The sequence below is a fragment of the Haematobia irritans genome, chromosome 2 (genome assembly GCF_050003625.1).
Source record: "Haematobia irritans isolate KBUSLIRL chromosome 2, ASM5000362v1, whole genome shotgun sequence".
NCBI lineage: Eukaryota > Metazoa > Arthropoda > Insecta > Diptera > Muscidae > Haematobia > Haematobia irritans.
The window spans coordinates 46,457,832-46,479,100 of NC_134398.1; the positions used below are offsets into that span (position 1 = coordinate 46,457,832).

Genomic DNA, 21,269 nt, shown 5'->3' on the forward strand with positions numbered 1-21,269 from the left:
TATTTCTATAGAAAGTTTTCTCAAAATTTTATTTCTATAGAAATTTTTTTCAAAATTTTATTTCCATAGAAAATTTTACCAAAATTTTATTTCTTAGAATATTCTATTTCTTTGGAAAATTTTTCAATATTTTTTTCTATCCAAAATATTCTCAAAATTTTATTTCTATAGGAAATTTTGCAAATTTTATTTATTCTCAAAATTTTATGTTTGGAAAATTTTTGTCAGAATTGTATTTCTATAGAAAATTTTGTCAAAGTTTTATTTCTATAGAAAATGTTGTCAATGTACAAAAGTATTTTATAGAAATGAAATTGTGAGAAAATTTTCTATAGAAATACAATTTTGAAAAATGTACAAAAGTATTTTATAGAAAGTATTTTAAAGAAATGAAATTGTGAGAAAATTTTCTATAGAAATAAAATTTTGAAAAAAATTTCTATGGAAATAAATTTTTGAGAAAATTTTCTATGGAAAAAAGGTTGCGACAAAAATTTTCTATAGAAATAAATTTTTGAGAAAGTTTTCTATGGAGATAAAATTTTGACAAAATTTTCTATAGAAATAAAATGTTGAGAACATTTTCTATAGAAATAAAATGTCGAGAAAATTTTCTATAGAAATAAAATTTTGAGAAAATTTTCTATAGAAATAACTTTTTGAGAAAAAATTTAATATAAATGAAATTGTGAGAAAATCTTCTATAGAAATAAAATGTCGAGAAAATTTTCTATAGAAATAAAATTTTGAGAAAATTTTCTATAGAAATAACTTTTTGAGAAAAAATTTAATATAAATGAAATTGTGAGAAAATCTTCTATAGAAATAAAATTTTGAGAAAATTTTCTATGCAAATAAAATTTTGAGAAAATTTTATATGGAAATAAAATTCCGACAAAAATTTAATATAGAAATAAAATTTTGAGAAAAGTTTCTATAAAAATAAAATTTTGAGAAAATTTTGGAAAATAAAATTTTGACAAAATTTTTTATTGAAATACAATTTTTACAAAATTTCCTATAGAAATAAAATTTTGACAAAATTTCCTATAGAAATAAAATTTTGAGCAAATTTTCTGTAGAAATAAAATTTTGAGAACATTTTCTATAGAAATAAATTTTTGAGAAAAATTTTAATAGAAATGAATTTGTGGGGAAATTTTCTATAGAAATCAAATTTTGAGAAAATTTTTATAGAAATAAAAATTTGACAAAATTTTCTATAGAAATCAAATTTTAAGAAAATTTTCTATAGAAATAAAATTTTGACAAAATTTCCTATAGAAATAAATTTTTGAATAAAATTTCTATGGAAATAAAATTCTGAGAAAATTTTCTTTGGAAATAAAATTTCGATAAAAATTTTCTAAAGAAATAAAATTTTGAGAAAGGTTTCTACAGAAATATAATTTTGAGAAAATTTTCTATAGAAATAACTTTTTGAGAAAACATTTTATAGAAATGAAATTGTGAAAAAATTTTCTATAGAAATAAAATTTTGAGAAAATTTTCTATAGAAATAAAATTTTGAGAAAATTTTCTATGGAAATAAAATTTTGAGAAAGTTTTCTATGGAGATAAAATTTTGACAAAATTTTCTATAGAAATAAAATTTTGAGAAAATTTTCTGTAGAAATAAAATTTTGAGAAAATTTTCTATAGAATGAACTTTTTGAGAAAAAATTTAATAGAAATGAAATTGTGAGAAATTTTTCTATGGAAATAAAATTTTGAGAAAATTTTCTATGGAAATAAAATTTTGACAAAAATTTCTATGTAATTAAAGTATTGAGAAAAGTTTCTATAGAAATAAAATTTTGAAAAAATTTTCTATGGAAATAAAATTTTCTATCGAAATAAATTTTTGAGAAACATTTTAATAGAAATAAAATTTTGAGAAAACTTTCTAAAGAAATAAAATTTTAAAAAATATTTCTATAGAAATAAAATTTTGAGAAAAATTTCTATAGAAATAAAATGTTGAGAAAATAATAAAATATAAAAAAAAAAATCTATAGAAATAAAATTTTGACGATATATGTTATCTATAGAAATAAAATTTTGAGAAAACTTTTCATAAATATTAAATTTTGAGAAAATTTCTTACAAGAATAACATTTTGAGAAAATTGTCTACAAAAATAAAATTTGAAACAACTTTCCATAGATTTTGATCTATAGAAATAATTTTGACCAAATTTTCTATAAAAATACAATTTTGACGAAATTTTCTATAGAAATAAAATTGTGACAATATATAATAAAAAACATAGAAATAAAATTTTGACAAAATTTTCTATAGAAATAAAACTTTGACAACATTTTCTATAGAAATAAAACTTTGACAAAATTTTCTATAGAAATAACTTTTTGAGAAAAAATTTAATAGAAATGAAATTGTGAGAAAATTTTCTATAGAAATAAAATTTGAGAAAATTTTCTATGCAAATAAAATTTTGAGAAAATTTTATATGGAAATAAAATTCCGACAAAAATTTAATATAGAAATAAAATTTTGAGAAAAGTTCTTATAGAAGTAAAATTTTGAGAAAATTTTCTATGGAAATAAAATGTTGACAAAATTTTCTATAGAAATAAAATTTTGAGAAAATTTTCTATAGAAATAAAATTTTGAGAAAAATTTTAGTAGAAATGAATTTGTGGGAAAATTTACTATAAAAACAAAATTTTGAGAAAATTTTCTATAGAAATAAAAATTTGACAAAATTTGCTATAGAAATCAAATTTTAAGAAAATTTTCTATAGAAATCAAATTTTGACAAAATTTCCTATACAAATAAAATTTTTAATAAAATTTCTATGGAAACAAAATTTTGAGAAAATTTTCTTTGGGAATAAAATTTTGAGAACATTTTCTTTGGGAATAAAATTTAGATAAAAATTTTTTATAGAAATTACATTTTGAGAAAATTTTCTATAGAAATAACTTTTTGAGAAAAAATTTTATAGAAATGAAATTATGAGAAAATTTTCTATAGAAATAAAATTTTGAAAAAATTTTCTATGGAAATAAATTTTTGAGAAAATTTTCTATGGAGATAAAATTTTGACAAAATTTTCTATAGAAATAAAAATTTTATTTCTATAGAAACTTTTCTCAAAATTTTATTTCCATAGAAAATTTTCTCAAAATTTTATTTCTATAGATAATTTTCTCAAAATTTCATTTCTATTAAATTTTTTCTCATAAACTTATTTCTATAGAAAATTTTCTCAAAATTATATGTCTACAGAAACTTTTCTCAAAATTTTATTTCTATAGAAAATTTTTGTCGAAATTTCATTTCTATAGAAAATTTTCTTAAAATTTTATTTCTATAGAAAATTTTCTCACAATTTCATTCCTATTAAAATTTCTCAAAATTATATTTCTATAGAAAATTTTCTCAAAATTATATTTCTATAGAAACTTTTCTCAAAATTTTAATTCCATAGAAAATTTTGTCAAAATTTTATTTCCATAGAAAATTTTCTCAAAATTTTATTTCTATAGAAAATTTTCTCACAATTTCACTTCTATTAAATTTTTTTTTAAAAAGTTATTTCAATAGAAAAATTTTCTCAAAATTTTAGTTCTATAGAAAATTTTGTCAAAGTTTTATTTCCATAGAAAACTTTATCAAAATTTTATTTTTTAGAATATTCTATTTCTTTGGAAAATTTCTCAATATTTTTTTCTATACAAAATTTTCTCAAAATTTTATTTCTATAGAAAATTTTGAAAAAATTTATTTTTTGTCCAAATTTTATTTTTTGGAAAATTTTGTCAAAATTTTATTTCTGTAGAAAATTTCGTCAAACTTGTATTTCTATAGAAAATATTGTCAAATTAATTTCTATAGATAATTTTGTCCAAATTTTTTTTGTACGGAAATGTTTCTCAAAATCTATAGAAAGTTGTCTCAAAATTTATTTCTGTAGAAAATTTTCTCAAAGTATTGTTCCTCTAAGAAATTTTCTCAAAATTTTATATTTATAAAAGGTTTCCTCAAAATTTTATTTCTATGGCAATGCTGTCGAAATTTTATTTCTATAGAAATTTTTCTCAAAATTTTATAAATAAATTTGGTGTTGTTGCAGTAACAAAACGAAATAAAAATTAAGATGATTCAATTAGTAAGATAAAGGTAAGCATAAAGGACCCAAAATTGAGTTATCTATCACAGCGAGATCTTACTAAAGGCTGTGAATAGGTTCATTTGCCCGAACTGAAACATGTACAGTCAGACGTGTATAGATTTATATCTGGCGTTTGCTTTACAATGACTCTATTAATAAATTGCCTTAATCTTCTTTGTCCATGAAGCTCGAGTAGTAAGTACTTGTAAATTAAAGAAAAACCCCAACATTTTTTTCTATAGAAAATTTTCTCCAGATTTTATTTCTATAGAATTTTTTCTCAAATTTGTATTTCTATAGAAAATTTTCTCAAATTGTATTTCTATGGGAAATTTTCTAAAAATTTTATTTCTATGGAAAATTTTGTTAAAATTTTACATCTATGGAAAGTTTTTTTTTAAAAATTATATTTCTATAGAAATTTTGTCAAAATTTTATTTCTATAGAAATCTTTGTCAAAATTTTATATCTATAGAAAATTTTCTCAAAATGTTATTTCTACCGAAAATTTTCTCAAAGTTTTATTTCTATATAAAATTTTGTCCAAATTTTATTTCTATAAATTAACATTTTAACTATACGCTCTAATTGTGGTTGAAAAGAGTTTATATTTAGATATAAAATTTGTATTTATATTTAATATATGATTAACTAAACTATTCATTTAATATTCTACTCAATATCAAATAATATTTGTTAATTTAATCAGATGTTTATTGGAAACCGGTAGCTGATATTATCAGTTACTAGAAACTAAATCTGTCCAAGAAAATATTTTTTTTTTTTAAATATTTTTTTTTTTTTTTTTGTTAAATAATTTAAAAACATTTTTTTTTTATTTTATTGTTTCTGTTTATTTTCCATACCTTTCCTTTTTTTCTTTTCTCTTTCTGTCTTAGAAATATACATAGACATTTAAATACTATATATACGAGTATATCACTTGATTTTGTATTATCGATTTCCTTAGAAAATACATAAATACACATCCATACAAATTATATGATATTGTATATAATCATTATATACAATTGGCATGGCCACATATGGGTTGTAATAATTTCTATTTTTTTATTTATATATACATTATCACACTAGATTTTCTTTTTTTCTTTTATTCGTTATACTTTAAGTACATTTGTTTGAATTTTGTCAATCTTTTGTTTTTTTTTTTTTTTGTTTTTTATTTGAATCTGTTTTTTTTTAATTCTTTATATTAAATATAATTGCATTTTGTTTTATATCATTCATTCTTAATAATAAAATAATAAATAAAATGCTTGGCATTAAATTAATCAATATGTAATTGTAATACTCCTTCGCATACTGGCGTTTTTTTAATTTGCTTTTAAATTAACTATAACTATTTTAACTGTACAATAAAATTGACTATACTATCGCAAAGAAATTGAGATGATTTTATATGAGATTGGAGGGGGTAGACCATATACACGGTTCCCACTGGTGGTAGACTTCCACCAAAAAGGGTTGATTTTTTCTGTTCTGATTCTGATTCTGATTGAATTTTTGACGTTTTGGTGGATTTTGCAAAATATTTCTCTCCACCCAAGAGTTACTTAAATTTTATACAGAAATAAAATTTAGACAAAATTTTCTATAGAAATAAAATTTTGACAAAAATGTCTATAGATATTATATATTGACGCTGTTTTCTATAGAAATAAACTCTTGACAAAATTTTCTATAGAAAAACTGTTGACCAAATTTACAATAGAAATGAAATTTTGACAAAATATTTTATAAAAATAAACTCTTGACAAAATTTTCCATAGAAATAAAATTTTGACAAAATTTTCTATAGAAATAAAAAATGCAAATTTTCCATTATAAATAAAATTTTGACAAAATTTTCTATAAAAATAAAGTTTTGAAAAAATTTTCTATAAAAATAAAATTTTGACAAAATTTTCTATCAATTTTGACAAAATTTTCTATAAAAATAAAAATTTGACAAAATTTTCTATAAAAATAAAAATTTGACAAAATTTTCTATAAAAATAAAATTTTGACAAAATTTTCTATAAAAATAAAATTTTGACAAAATTTTCTATGAAAATAAAATTTTGACAAAGTTTTCTTTAGAAATAAAATTTTGACAAAGTTTTCTTTAGAAATAAAATTTTGACAAAACTTTCCATAGAATAAAATTTTAGACAAAATGTTCTATAGAAATAATATTGTGACATAATTTTCTATGGAAATAAAATTTTGACATAATTTTCTATAGAAATAAAATAATGCAAATTTTCCATTATAAATAAAAATTTGACAAAATTTTCTATAAAAATAAAGTTTTGACAAAATTTTCTATAAAAATAAAATTTTGACAAAATTTTCTATAAAAATAAAATTTTGACAAAATTTTTAATAGAAATGAAAAAAAAATTACGTGTTAGGTCATGATACAAATGTGCATTGTTAGTATGTTCTCGCTTTTTTAGAAGAAGTAACTGTTCCTTGTTATTGCAAGCTAACATCGTTAATAATATTATAATACTTAATAAAATAATACGAAGAAATATATTTCTTACACTGACCACAAAAATTAGAACAAAAACTTAAAAATAAGATTTTTAAATTTTGTAAAATTTTCTTAAAATTTTGGTAGAATAATTTTGGTACGACTGGCAACCATAAACATATAGCAAAACGGATAAAACGCATATACGAAAGTAAGCTTGGCCTAAAGCCAAAAAATGAGCCAAGGAGTTGCTGCGCCTGTCTGATAGTGGCCAGTTACCGAAATTGGTTTTCACAGTAAGAAGTCATTCCAATAAGAAGAACCCTATTATTGGGATTACTTGTTCAGCTGAGAAATTACACTTTCGATTGACAAGAACTCAAATATCGCTGATGGTAACGGTGTGGGTTGCCTTAACGGCCAATGGTTAAAACCCGCTCATATTCATCTACCGTGGGGTCAAAATAAATTCCGAATATTGTGGGAACAATGTTCTAAATACAGTGTTAAAGCCATGGCCTGATTAACATTTATGCCGCAGAAAAAAAAAACAGGAGTCCGTACCATCGCACGGAGCAAGCGTCAACCATGGATGGCTGGAAAAGGAGGTCCCTCGCTTCATATCTACCGCATATCCACAATCCGTTGAATCTCCTGGAATGAACCAAAATTTCGAAGAGCAACTGTCGTGCAGCGTGTGATGGTTTTGGCATCTTTAGAAGGCCAAAATTCAGGCTATAGGTAGCCGCTACGAATAAATCTAAATTCATTTTAAAATTTTATATTATTTCCGGCAATTTTTTTGCTTTTAAACTATAATAATCAATTAAAGAGGAACATATAGTCCTTTACTTAGTAGTATTCCATATCAACCACCCTGTATATACTCTATATAGTCGAAAATCGATATGTCGATGTGCTACAAATGGACCGGAAAATTTATTATACCATTGTCCTATGGCGAAAACAGGGCATATTTGGGAATATTGACTTTCGACTTATCGACTCTTTTACAAAAAAGGTAAAAATCGACTGTTTTAAAACTTCAAAATCGACTTTTAATTGAAAAACAACTCAAATTCACCACATCGATTTTTGTTTTTCATGTCGACATTACATTAAAAGAAGGATGGTTGCCACTACGTAGTGCTAATAACAATCAAGAAAATTCTAGCATAAATCTGCCATATCAAAATTTTATTTCTATAGAAAATTTTTTACAAATTTTATTTCTGTAGAAAATTCTGTCAATATGTTATTTCTATAGAAAATTTTGTCAAAATTTTATTTTTATAGAAAATGTTGTTAAATTTTGTTTCTATATAAATTTTATTTATATAGAAAATTTGTCAAAATTTTATTTCTATAGAAAATTTTGTCAAAATGTTATTCCTATAGAAAATCTTGTCAAAATTTTATTTTTATAGAAAATTTTGTTAAATTTTATTTCTATAGAAGATTTTGTCAAAATTTTATTTCTATCGAAAATTTTGTCAAAATTTTATTTATATAGAAAATTTTGTCAAAATTTCATTTCTATAGAAAATTTTGTTAAAATTTTTTCCTATAGAATATCAAAATTTTAGTTCTATAAAAAAGTTTATCAATATTTTATTTTTATACCCACCACCATAGAATGGTGACGGGGGTATAATACGTTTGTCATTCCGTTTGTAACACATCGAAATATCGATTTCCGACTATATAAAGTATATATATTCTTGATCAGGGAGAAATTCTAAGACGATATAGCGATGTCCGTCTGTCCGTCTGTCCGTCTGTCTGTTGTAATCACGCTACAGTCTTTAATAATGAAGCAATCGTGCTGGAATTTTGCACAAACTCATCTTTTGTCTGCAGGCAGGTCAAGTTCGAAGATGGGCTATATCGGTCCAGGTTTTGATATAGTCCCCATATAAACCGACCTCCCGTTTTGTGGTCTTGGGTTTATAGAAATCGAAGTTTTTATCCAATTTGCCTGAAATTTTAAATCTAGAGGTATTTTATGACCATAAAAAGGTGTGCCAAAAATGGTGAGTATCGGTCCATGTTTTGGTATAGCCCCCATATAGACCGATATCCCGATTTTACTTCTTGGGCTTATAGAAACCCCAGTTTTTATTCAATTTACCTGAAATTAGAAATCTAGAGGTATTGTAGGACCACAAATACGTGTGCCAAAAATTGTGATTATCGGTCCATGTTTTGGTATGGTCCCCATATAAAACGACCTCCCGATTTGGGGTCTTGGGCTTATAGAAACCGTAGTTTTCATCCAAATTGTCTGAAATTGGAAATCTAGAGGTATTTTAGGACCATAAAAAGGTGTGCCGAAAATGGTTAGTATCGGTCCATATTTTGGTATAGCCCCCATATAGACCGATTTCCCGATTTTACTTCTTGGGCTTCTAGAATCCGAAGTTTTTATTCTATTTTCCTGAAATTGGAAATCTAGAGGTATTGTAGGACTACAAATACGTGTGCCAAAAATTGTGAGTATCGGTCCATGTTTTTGGTATGGTCCCCATATAAAACGACCTCCCGATTTGGGGTCTTGGGCTTATAGAAACCGTAGTTTTTATCCAATTTGTCTGAAATTGGAAATCTAGAGGTATTTTAGGACCATAAAGAAGTGTGCCGAAAATGGTGAGTATCGGTACATATCTTGGTATAGCCCCCATATAGACCGATTTCCCGATTTTACTTCTTGGGCTTCTAGAATTCGAAATTTTTATCCTATTTGCCTGAAATTGGAAATCTAGAAGTATTTTCGGGTCATAAAGAGGTGTGCCGAAAACGGTGAGTATCGGTCCATATTTTAGTATAGCCCGCATAAGAACGATCTCCCGATTTAACTCCTTGGGTTTCTAGAAACCGTAGTTTTTATCTGATTTGCCTGAAATTGTAAATATTCTGATATTTTAGGCTCACAAAAACGTGTATGGGATTACGTTCTTATCGGTCCATTTGGTAATGCCTCCATATAGACCGACTTCACTTCTTGACGGTGTAGAAGGCGCACTGATTGCTTTAAACTCAATGTAAAATTTCCAGATTTTACTTCTACAGATTTAAGATTTCAAATCAAGACGTTATTTTATAATTTTCTTGCACACTTACAAGAGATGTTAATGATTCCTCTAAAACTCAAACAAAAATGGTTCTTATAAATCCAGAATCTGATATAGTCCTCATAGGTGAAATCTTTAAATTTATCTTCCGGAAGTGTCCTCAAGTCCTCAAGCCCTCCTGAAATTTCAAACCCTAATATTTGGTTCATGGTGGTGGGTATTTAAGATTCGGCACGGCCGAACTTAGTGCTGTATATACTTGTTATAGAAAATGTTGTCAAAATTTTATTTCGATAGAAAATTTTGTAAAATTTTATTTTTGTAGAAAATTTTGTCAAAATTTTATTCCTATAGAAAATGTTGTCAAAATTTTATTTCTATAAAAAAAAATTTTGTCACAAATTTATTTATATAAAAAATTTTGTGTAAACTTTATTTCTCTAGAAATTTGAAGTACCTCTTAGTTGGAAATCTACCAAAACATCAAGACCTCTACCAATCTACCAAACAGGAAAAAATCTATCCGTTTTGGTAGAATTCAACCAACTGTTGGAACCATGGATTTTTTTCATATGGACAACTCAAAAACTACGCTACGTCGCTACGTTAAAAGATGACTTTTCACGCAAACGCAAAAATCGACAGTAGACAGTTACAAAATTTGAAATAGTCAAATTTTTCAAAACTTAGTGAAGTCTAAAACTTTTTCTTGGAATACTAATAAACCAAATTGTCTAATCCCTTCCCCATTCTCTTTACAAAAATCTCATTTTCTCCCACTTCTCCTTCATTTGAATTTCATTACTGAAGTTTTTTGTGTTGTTGTTTCTTTCTTAGAGAAAAGCTTCCGTATTACCCAAAGGTCTAAAAAATATTGTCCTCTTTTTGTGTGGTTGTTGTTGCTGTTTTGGTTTCTTTTGTTGTTTTAATATGGGTCATGGCGGTTTATCCTGTGGATCAGGCGCTGGCTTTTGTGGTGGTGGTGATACTGGAGTTGTCAACGTTTGTGGTGACTGTGGCAATTGTGAAGCAGGCGGGGATTGTGAAGATTTTCTATGACTACTATTGGGTGGAGTTGAGGTATTTATTGTATTTGTTGTTGTGGTTGTAGTGGATGGAGTTGTTACAGTTGCCAATATGGGTTCTGTAGACGATGTTATGACAACCGCTTTGACTGTCATTTGATGATTTGGGTGATGTAAAGCTGCATAGAGATTTGTAAAATCTGGATTAAATCCTGAATCACCATCTTCCATGACCACAGAACTATCAGCCGCTGAGGGTATAGTGGGTAAAAAGCGTACTCCCAAACGTGGGGGTGATGAGTCTTCTTCCTCTTGGACAGCCTCTTGACGCACCAGCCGTGGTTTGGGTAACGTCGAAGAGAATTGTGGATTTTTATTATTATGATGATGATGATGATGATGAGCTGAAAAGTGGAAAAGATCAAAAATTAATGGAATAGGTTAAACTACGGACGAAAGTCATACTTATAATAGAAGGCAATGGAGTAGTACTTCCAGCACTAGACCTTGATAGCCGGAATGTGGATGTACTGGCCGTGGTCGCCGATGCTGAAGAGTCATTCCTTGAAGAGGACAAATTTGAATCTTGTGATGTTTTACGAGTTATCAACCATGTCGAATGCCTTCGACGATTGGGATCCATCATTTTCATGGGTATGGAACATGTATGACCGTGTGTATGGCCTGTCAAGTGAGTACCCGAAGTATTACCATTCCTCCAACTGGATGAACGTGACGAACAAAAATTCTCACTGGAAATGGAACTAGCTCTCAATTGTTTCTTCTGCTTCATTTCAGAGAACTGATACTGATAGGGATCATTTTTATTGCCTCGTGAGATACGACCACGTCTCTTATCCATACGCTGAGGTCGATTCCTCTCACAGCATGTAACACAGCAAGAGCAATAGGACCATATGCGTTGCCATGTGCGAGACCATATGGAGCCCTCCTTCTCTTGGATGCGATGCCATATGGGCATTTCTTCAGGCATCATGCGAAGACATCTGCAGCCGGGAGGATGAACCGCCGGCAATAGAGGAGGCAACTCCTTGGGAACTCTTTCCGTTGTCATGCCTCTTCGCGTCATTGCTGCTGTTCCCCGAGTCACCCTCGTCTCTTCGAAATGTTTACAGAGATTCACACAATCTTTTTTGAACTGCTTCGTCATGATGGCATACAAGAAGGGATTACAGCAGGAGTTCAAGGGCAATATAAAGACTGTAAAGATTTTGGCCTGTTCCAATGAAATCAACTGTAATCCAAATATGGCTGTGATCGAGAAAAAGGCTATGGGTGACCAGCAAAGAAAATCTGTAAATACTAGTAAAGCCATTCTCTTGGCTATTCTCGAGTCATTGGTATTCCAGGCCTGCGAACCTCGTATGGCCCAATACATTTTCAAGTAACATCCCATAAGGGTCAAAAAGGCACATCCATTGATAAACATCAGGGCTATGACATACGTGAGACTGGCTATGCCCGTCGTAGTCTCAAAGGGTAAACACACAGCGAACTTTCGATAATCCGAAACACCCATCAATGGTAAGACCGCCATAAATAAGGCAAACGTCCATCCCACCGCCATGATGTAGGCTGCTTGCTTCAACGACAATCGCTTATTCAAATGTATGGCATGGGTAATGGCATAATTCCTTTCCAGAGTTATAACTGCCAAAGTGTAGACTGACAATTCTGACGATAGCACTGCCAAAAATCCTCCCACCTGGCACATCACTGACATTTGCCACGGGATGGCAAACATACGAAACTCCCCCAGCGTTGAGGCATCCACTATGGCCAGTATACCCAAATATATACCCATGAAGAAATCTGCTGCTGCCAAATTGCATACCAAAAATCGTGGCACATCCATTTTTGAGCGTGAGAATATCAAAACGAAGACGACGGTACCATTACCCAATAAAGCCAATAGGAAGACCACCCATACGCCACATCTTAAGGTCCACCAATCAAATAAATCAGCACATGGTAGAAAGGGACCAGGCATTGGTAGACATTGTATACTGCCTGGTGTATGCTCTGTTCCTATGGCCGAGAAGAGGCTACCATCACCAAATTTCCCAGCAAAATTTGTGTTAGATCCCATGGATGTTTGCATCCCAGTTCCTGTACCTGTCCCAGTACTAGCTCCACCTGTTCCTGCATTATTTTCCTCTTCGAAGTATTCTTCCATGTAGGTTGGTATATTTCCGGGATAGGTGAAATCTTGTCCGAAATTTTCCCAAATGTTATGCATTTCGTTGCCAAACTTCTTGCTGAGATTATCTAGGGAGAGAAAGATAAAGAAAACAGGAGACGGTGTTAATTAAAGCTACAAATCGCAGATCAATCCCAGATTATTTAACAACCTTGAAAAAACTCTCATTACCAAATAATCTTGGAGGTAACTCAATTGGTAAGCAATTACTATTAAATGGAAATCTTAGTTATTTTCGCAAGTTCAGAAGGGAAGTAATTCTTTGCAGCATTACCAAGAACTTAATTGTAAGCATGGACGAGATATGAGCAAACAATTTTAACCGATACCGGTTATGGTAAGTCATTATTATCAAACATGGTATGGAACAAATGCTCTTGGTAAGTAGTTTTTACCTCAACTACTTGCCCAGTTGTTGCTGGTAATGTCTGTCCTGTCTGTTTCTTTTCTGTCAGGTTTTTAAGGTTTTTTTGGGCTTCGCAAATGCTGATCCATGTTAGACGCAGACTACGGTTCTCACTAGGGCTATTCTCTTGTGATACTATGTGAAGTAATGCACCCTCAAAAAAAATCGCTTCTCTAACATATGTTCCAAACATATTTTGCAGGAAGCACATATATTATTGGATACTGCCGAAACATTAATATGTTTGTTTTATATGAACATATTATATGTTTGGAAGCATTTCGAGCCCAAAAATATTATAGTTTGAAGAATTTTCCCCAAAAAAGATTGTGCTCATTCCCTAAAATAATTTTCACTTCCACGAAATTTTTAGTTCTTGGCACCTTTTTCTGTAATGCAAATAATGTTGAAGAAATTATTCAATTTTATAAATTTTTTTAATTTTACCGAACCGGAGAACCGAACCGAGGACCATACAGTTTGTAAGCCAACACACTATCCACTGGGCTACGTAGCTGTTATAGTCACCAGTAGACAATTATCGGTATAAGTTACATTTATATAGCATAGTTTGCAGCGCCCACATAACATTATTTAACAGAAACATACATTTGTTGATCACGTGGAGCAGTGGTTAGCATGTCTGCCTTGCATGCAAAGGGTCGTGGGTTCAATCCTTGCTCTGACCGAACCAATTTTTTTTTTTTTTAATTTAGACATTTATACTATATTAAATTTTTATAATGAAACTTCGAAATGTGAGTTAATAAAGATTTACAGTCAGAAACAGTGCTTGATATAAACGAAATGGCTTTTGCATAAAATATTATTTTTTTATTGCAAAAATACAAATTTTATAACAAAAAACTGTTTTTGGTATAAAAGTTTAAAATATTGGAAGAAAATCAAAAACTAACAAAAGAAGAGTGTAAACATACATAAATAATTTTATCAAGGCGAAAACACATGCTGTTTTTTTCAAATCTCTATTCTCTTGGTTCCGAATGTCTTTTCTCTTTACTCCGAATACTCATTCTAATATTCAAATTAAATAATATTTCGACTTAAGCATATCAAGTTTTTGGCCTGATCATAAAGCAGTTTTCCGAAACAACATACAACCGTTTCACAGAAATTGTAAAAATATATATGTTTACTAGAAATTTGTAAATTTATATATGATTACATTCACACATATTATTTTTATGAAACATTCATGCCCCAAATATAATATATTTTAACATATTAACATATGTGTCCCAAACATTTAGTGTCAGTTTAGGAACATTACATGTTGGCACTTAAATATATTGTGTTTAAAAATTGTGCCCGAAACACATTTTGTTTATATCGGAACATATGAAAAACATATTTTTCTAACAGTGTGGTAACAGCATACCTTCACAGATTATCGTTATATCAGTTCGATGTACGTACCGCCTACTAAGAACATATTTTCATGGAGATTGCTGACAGCTGTTGGGAATAGAGATAGAATTTCGCTCAATATAACGGTACCGGACCGACACCAGTCGAACACCAGCACAGTGCAGGACATTAATCACGCGATAGAGAGAATTATGAAAGTCTTCAACATCTCACCATGCTCAGAGTAAAACCTAAGCTAAAATCTCGACCGACATGGAGATCTAAAGAGAATTTCTGCAGGAAACTCTTCAACAAAAGCAAAGTTCCATAAAACACCTGAGGAATGTGACACATACCAGAACAATCAGAGAGGATGTAAGCCAGAACTGAGATTGCGTAGGAGAAAAATTACAATATCGAAGGACAACCAGGAAGTGTCTACTGTAGAGACCGTTAGAAAAGAGAAAAACAAAGTTTCCCCACCGGATCTACAGTTCCTACAGAGTTCATGGGATTTAGAATTTCCCCACTCAGTTCTTTAGATCTACTGTTGAGATCCTTGACTGAGTTCTTTAAGTTTAAAATTCCCAGATTACTTTCTTGTATCTAGAGTTCTGCAACTGATTTCTTACAATTCGCCTACTGAAAGTAACAGTGAGACCTTCGGGCTTTGAGATCGCAGCTGAGCTCTGCGAATTAACAGTTCCGCTTGAGTTTGGAATCTCCCAACTTAGTTTACGGATCTACAGCTATGCCACCAAGTTCTTCGGATTTAGATATTCCCCACTCAGTTCTTCGGACCTATAGTTCCCCGATTGAGTTTTTCAGAACTTCAATTCCTCGCCCATTTCTTTGTATCTAGGTTAGGTTAGGTTAGGTGGCAGCCTGATGTATGAGGCCCACTTAGACTATTCAGTCTATTGTGATACCACATTGGTGAACTTCTCTCTTATCACTCAGTGCTGCCCGATTCCTTGTTAAGCTCAATGACAAGAGACCTCCTTTTTATAGCCGAGTCCGAACGGCGTTCCACATTTCAGTGAAACCACTTAGAAAAGCTTTGAAACCCTCAGAAATGTTACTGAGGTGGGATAATCCATCGCTGAAAAATTTTTTGGTGTTCGGTCGAAGCAGGAATCGAACCCACGACCTGTTGTATGCAAGGCGGGCATGCTAACCATTGCACCATGGTGGCTCCCTTCTTTGTATCTATAGTTCTCACACTGATTTCTTCCGATCCTCAGCTGCTCCACTGATGGTAACAGGAAGACTTTCAGGCTTCCAGGCCCCCGGTCCCCCACTTAGTTTTTCAGGCCTCATGTTCCCACTGAGTTCTTTCGATCTACAATTCCTCGACTACATTTTTCTCTATAGTTTATTCCAATCCACAGCTTCCCACAGGTAGTATTATTGATATTTTCGGGCCCCGAGTAGCCCACTGAGATTCCCTAATCTATAGTCCGGATCTACAGTTCCCCACAGATTTCTTGGGATTTAGAATCTACCCACGCAGTTCTTCAGATCTACAGTTGCGCCACAAAGTTCCTCCTATTTAAATATTTCCCACGCAGTTTTTCGGGGCTAAGAGTTTTCCGACAGAGTTCTTTGTATTCACTAAGTTCTTCGTATCCACTAAGTTCTTCAGATCTACAGTTGCGCCACAAAGTTCCTCCTATTTAAATATTTCCCACGCAGTTTTTCGGGGCTAAGAGTTTTCCGACAGAGTTCTTTGTATTCTCTAAGTTCTTCGTATCCACTAAGTTCTTCAGGTTTAAAATTCCCCGATTACTTCATTGTATGTAGAGTTCTGCCACTGATTGTGATTTAGAATATCTCCACTCAGTTCTTTGAATCTACAGTAGTGTCACCAAATTCGTCGAATTTATATACCCTCAACTCAGTTGTTCAGGCCTAGAGTTCCCTAACTGAGTTCTTCCGATCTATAATTCCTCGACTTATTCTATGTATCTATAATAATTTCTTCCGATTCGCAGTTCCCCTTCTGATGGTAACAGGAATACCATCAGCCTTCGAGTCCTCCATTGAGCTCTCTGGATCTACAATTTCCGCCACAGAGTTCCTGGTCTGTTTTATATATTTCCGATCTTGAAATTTAGATTTTTCCCCATCAGGTTTTTTGGGGTAGAATTCACCGACGGAGTTTTCTTCAGCTCTGCAATTCTTCGACTAGCTTTTGTAACTATAGTTCTCCCTGATAGTAACCATGAGACCTACGGGCTTCGAGTCCCCCACTGATAGCTCTGGATCTACCGTTCCGCCACACAGAGTTCTTGGTCTGTTTGGCCTTATTCCCATCTTCGGATTTAGATACTCCTCACTCAGATTCTCAAGCCCAGAATTCCCCAATTTAATTCTTCAGAACCACTGAGTTCTTCTGATCTACAATTAATGGTTCTCCCACTATTTTTTCCGACTCGCTTATCCCTCACAGAGTTCCACAGTTCCCTCAACTAGTTCTTCGCATCTACAGTGCCCGCAACAGAGTTTTTAGTTATTTGAAGTTCCCCACTTCAAGTCCCCCACTGAGTTCTTGGGATCTATAGTTCTAAATAAGAATAAGGAGTAGTTTGCATGAGTAATCGTCAGTAATACCAAAACCGATCCGATAGCTACAATTTTTAATTTCTTGTCCGTTCTTTAAAGTTTTGAAGGTTTCCGGCATGTAAGTGTCTTTACAGACTCCATTTGTGGAATAAACCCTCTGCACCTGTTTGCTTATTACTGCTCAATTTGTTATCATATTTTATTAATAGTAACATATTGCAAGCTTACTTACGCAATTGCGGCCATATATCCATCATGCTATTGTTCCACAAACTCATATCGAACTCAGCATCCGAGGGAAACAACACCGCTTCTTGGACCAATGGGGGTTTTTTACTAGCCGACATTGCAACCAAAGGTATAAAGGGACAACAATGATAGGCATAGGATAAAATTAATGTCTGGATGCGTGGAAATGTCTCCGGTGAAGGGAAATCCCTCAATTTTGGATTATTAAAGGTCTTCAAATGCAATAGACGTTGCAAACCATTCGAGGGTAATTCGGGAAATACATTATTTCCCAAATTTAAGTCTTCCAACGATGAAAATCCCATAAAAGCATCTTTGTGGATAAATGAAATTTGATTACCTTCTAAATCTCTAAAAAAAGTAATTAATCAGAATACTCAGGAAATAGGATGAAAAAACGGTCTCAATGGACCAGGACTTACAATAACTGTAACTTGCTAATGCCATAGAAGGCATCTTGAGGTATTGTTTTTATGTAATTATACGATAAAAGTAAATCGTGTAATTGTTTTAAACCTTGGAATGGACGTCCTTGTAAATTCTCAATTAAGTTGCTTGATAAATCTCTAGAAATAAATTTTAGAATGTTTTAAAGGATTTTTTAAGAATTTATTGTCGTTATACTTACAACAGTCTCAAATCTCTGCAAAGTGCTAATGTGGGAATGATTTGTATGGAATTGGTTTTCAGCTCTCTAGGAGAAAAAGAAAATTATTTTTAGAGATTTCAATATTTTTTTTTTTTTTATAAAACGTTCACGAAGTATCTACTCACAAACTCTTCAGTCTTGGTGTTTGATGGCATAAATTTCCCGGCACTTCTGTTATACCAGCTCGATCTAATTTTAAAATTTCCAAAGAATAGCTGCCTTCCAAATCGGGAAAGTTTCTTAGAAAACGTACATCTGATAAAATTCTAAAGGGAAAAATAAGAGATAGGAAACATGAATGTAAGAAATCCCCAGGGAAATAAATAAGTAAAAGGGATTCGTTCAGCATCGATCCAGCGATTAACTGGAATACTATCAGCATTATAGGTACCATTAAGAAGTTTCTAGTATGGTAGATTAATCTGCCATATAGAAAAATATTATACGATTCTATTCTCTGGACAGTAACTTCAGGACCGAGTGAAGTTTCCAAATTGGGTGATTACCAAGCGGCATCAAAAGTCGGTAATCTTGGTATGAGAACAGTCGAAATGCTTAGCTCATTTTAAAAAAATTATGAGTAATCGACCCAAGCCTGTTGAAGGCCAATCGGAGCACCGGAACTGGAAGCGAGGAGATGTTGTAACTCATAAAACAGTTCAGGAATATTTCGCCTTATCAGAAAATCTCCTAAAATTTTTATGAAAATCTATCATATATTTCCACATTCTTAACAAGTTCTCTGATCCATGCTCAAGGTGCTGGTTGCTGGTTGGTTGCGTTGTACATATTCGTAAACGAGAAGATAGGGGCCTATTTTTTTGTAAGCTTATTGATCTTAAAAATGATATTGCAATCGATATCTACATTCTATGTCCGATAATATACCTATAAATTTGTAGCTATATGGCACCTAAATGTTTATATTGTACATTTTGACAATCGCAAGATATGAGTTATCACATCTGATAAGGGAAGCCTTCTCCGCTCAAAACCAATGTCGACAACTTCAAATGCTAAACCTATATATACTTACAATGTTCATATACTTACAATTTTCTTAATTTTGGCATACTTCTTAATGCACTTGGCATTATCTGTGATATAGGGTTGGCCCGCAAATCTAATGTATGCAATGTTCTAGGTAAATCTGTGTCATTGATCCATCTCAGACGATTACTTGTTGCAGAACTGAAAAAAAAACAAATATGGACGTTTTATGTAGTGCATAGATAATGAATAAAAAAACATGATAAATAAAATGGATCAATTTGGGATTAATTATTATTGTATCTATACTTCGGCCGTAGAGAAGTGCTATCTCTATATTTTCGTATATTTACGTCTATTATCAACTGAAATACAAGTCCTCTCTATTCATAAGACTTCATTGTCATCATTAATTCCATTTGAACCTAGAGAAGTATCCATTCTCTCGAGATATAATCTTCCAAATTCTATGTTGGAGCTTTTCCTTCCACTTAAAAATAAATTGGGAGATTGCAATGTATTTAATCGCTAGCCTTTTTCTACGCGAAAAAACAATTTTTTTAGTCTCGAACCTTTGCTCCCACCTCCAAATATGTCCGTTAGTTAGAGAAGCATAATCCTCCTAGAACCAAAACTTATTTTTGACAGCAATTTATGTCCATACTCTAGAGGAGTACGATTTCCTTAGTGGCGAGCTAATGCTTCCTGCTGCAACCTACATAAGCGAAGTTGCTTTAATAGACAGTCTTTTCGCATTCCGTATTTCGACGCAAAAGACATGTATTCAGAGTCCCAACTCTCTTATGACGAGTTTTTGATGTCCTCTTCCGTCAATAACTTAGGGCGTTTTCGTTTCGCAAAAGATATGTTGTCCTGGTGTTACACTACTTTTTTCCTCATTGTATTTTTGCCCAAATGATAGTGTCAATCCAAAGTTATTGTTAATTCATAATATTGGAAGGAATACAGGATCCAAAAGCTATGAAAGTGTCCTTCATATTTTGCAGTCAATTTGGAGAATGTTGCACTTTTTTTACCAATCGAAATCGCCATTAGAGAACAGTGATTCCCTTAGGCATGCGGCCTGTCACAGTCGTAATTGCGTAATTGTCATCTCTTATTTCATCTGTAACGTAGGCGCGAGTTCCCTCTAGACACGATACAGACATTTGAAAGCAATTCACGTCCGTAACCTAGGTTAGGTTAGGTTAGGTGGCAACCCGATGTATCAGGCTCACTTAGACTATTCAGTCCATTGTGATACCACATTGGTGAACTTCTCCTTTATCGCTGAGTGCTGCCCGATTTCATGTTAAGCTCAATGACAAGGGACCTCCTTTTTATAGCCGAGTCCGAACGGCGTTCCACATTGCAGTGAAACCACTTAGAGAAGCTTTGAAACTCTCAGAAATGTCACCAGCATTACTGAGGTGGGATAATCCACCTCTGAAAACCTTTTTTGGTTTTCGGTCGAAGCAGGAATCGAACCCACGTAACCTAAAGAAGAGTGGTCTCCCTAGTCACTGGTTAATGCTTTCGTCTACAACCTACAGCAGGTAGATTGTTTAGTCCGTTACCTAAAGCAGTGTTATTTCTATAGGTGCGAAAGAGTTGTATGACTCATATCCGGAATCCCAACACTTTAATTGTAAGTCTTTGATACCGTTTCTTGTTCCGTCAGTAACCCATAGATGTTCAATCTCTCGAGTGTTTCCGCCCGTTACTTTGTTTTCAGTCCCAAATTCCATTTGTAACCAAGAAGACTCCGGTCTTCCTACACGAAGCTTTTGGTTCCGTTTGGGACATCAATTTAGTAAAGTCGTTATAGATTTCCGCAGTAAAAAAGTATTTGGCTTAGTTCCATCTATACTGTTCACGCCAGTGAACATCTATACTGTATACTTCACTAGTCTGTATATCACTAATCATATCTCCTTGCAGAAATGTTACCAAAACGGCCATTTGATGACTCGTACAAATGCCTTCTATGCCATGGTCGCCATTCCACGAGTGTCGCTCTCGTGGTCGCTGTCTCATTTGTCAATCAACTCGTCACACCTTGCTTCATCCAACCGACCCGGGACGGGTATGGTTTTCTATGACT

At 31.5% G+C, this 21,269-nt stretch overlaps 1 protein-coding gene across 1 annotated transcript in view; it reads right to left on the reverse strand.

Moving 5' to 3' along the window:
• Positions 1-10,584: 10,584 nt before the first annotated feature.
• The window catches only part of rk (G-protein coupled receptor rickets), a 151,602-nt gene continuing 140,917 nt past the window's right edge, over positions 10,585-21,269 (reverse strand). Inside the window, exons 8-14 of the mRNA XM_075293967.1 lie at positions 19,229-19,366; positions 18,301-18,441; positions 18,155-18,220; positions 17,949-18,092; positions 17,510-17,877; positions 11,183-13,006; positions 10,585-11,121 (exon numbers count right to left, since the gene is read on the reverse strand). Of these exons, the coding sequence (XP_075150082.1) occupies positions 10,628-11,121; positions 11,183-13,006; positions 17,510-17,877; positions 17,949-18,092; positions 18,155-18,220; positions 18,301-18,441; positions 19,229-19,366 (3,175 nt within the window). The 3' untranslated portion in view covers positions 10,585-10,627. The remainder of the gene's footprint in view (positions 11,122-11,182; positions 13,007-17,509; positions 17,878-17,948; positions 18,093-18,154; positions 18,221-18,300; positions 18,442-19,228; positions 19,367-21,269) is intronic.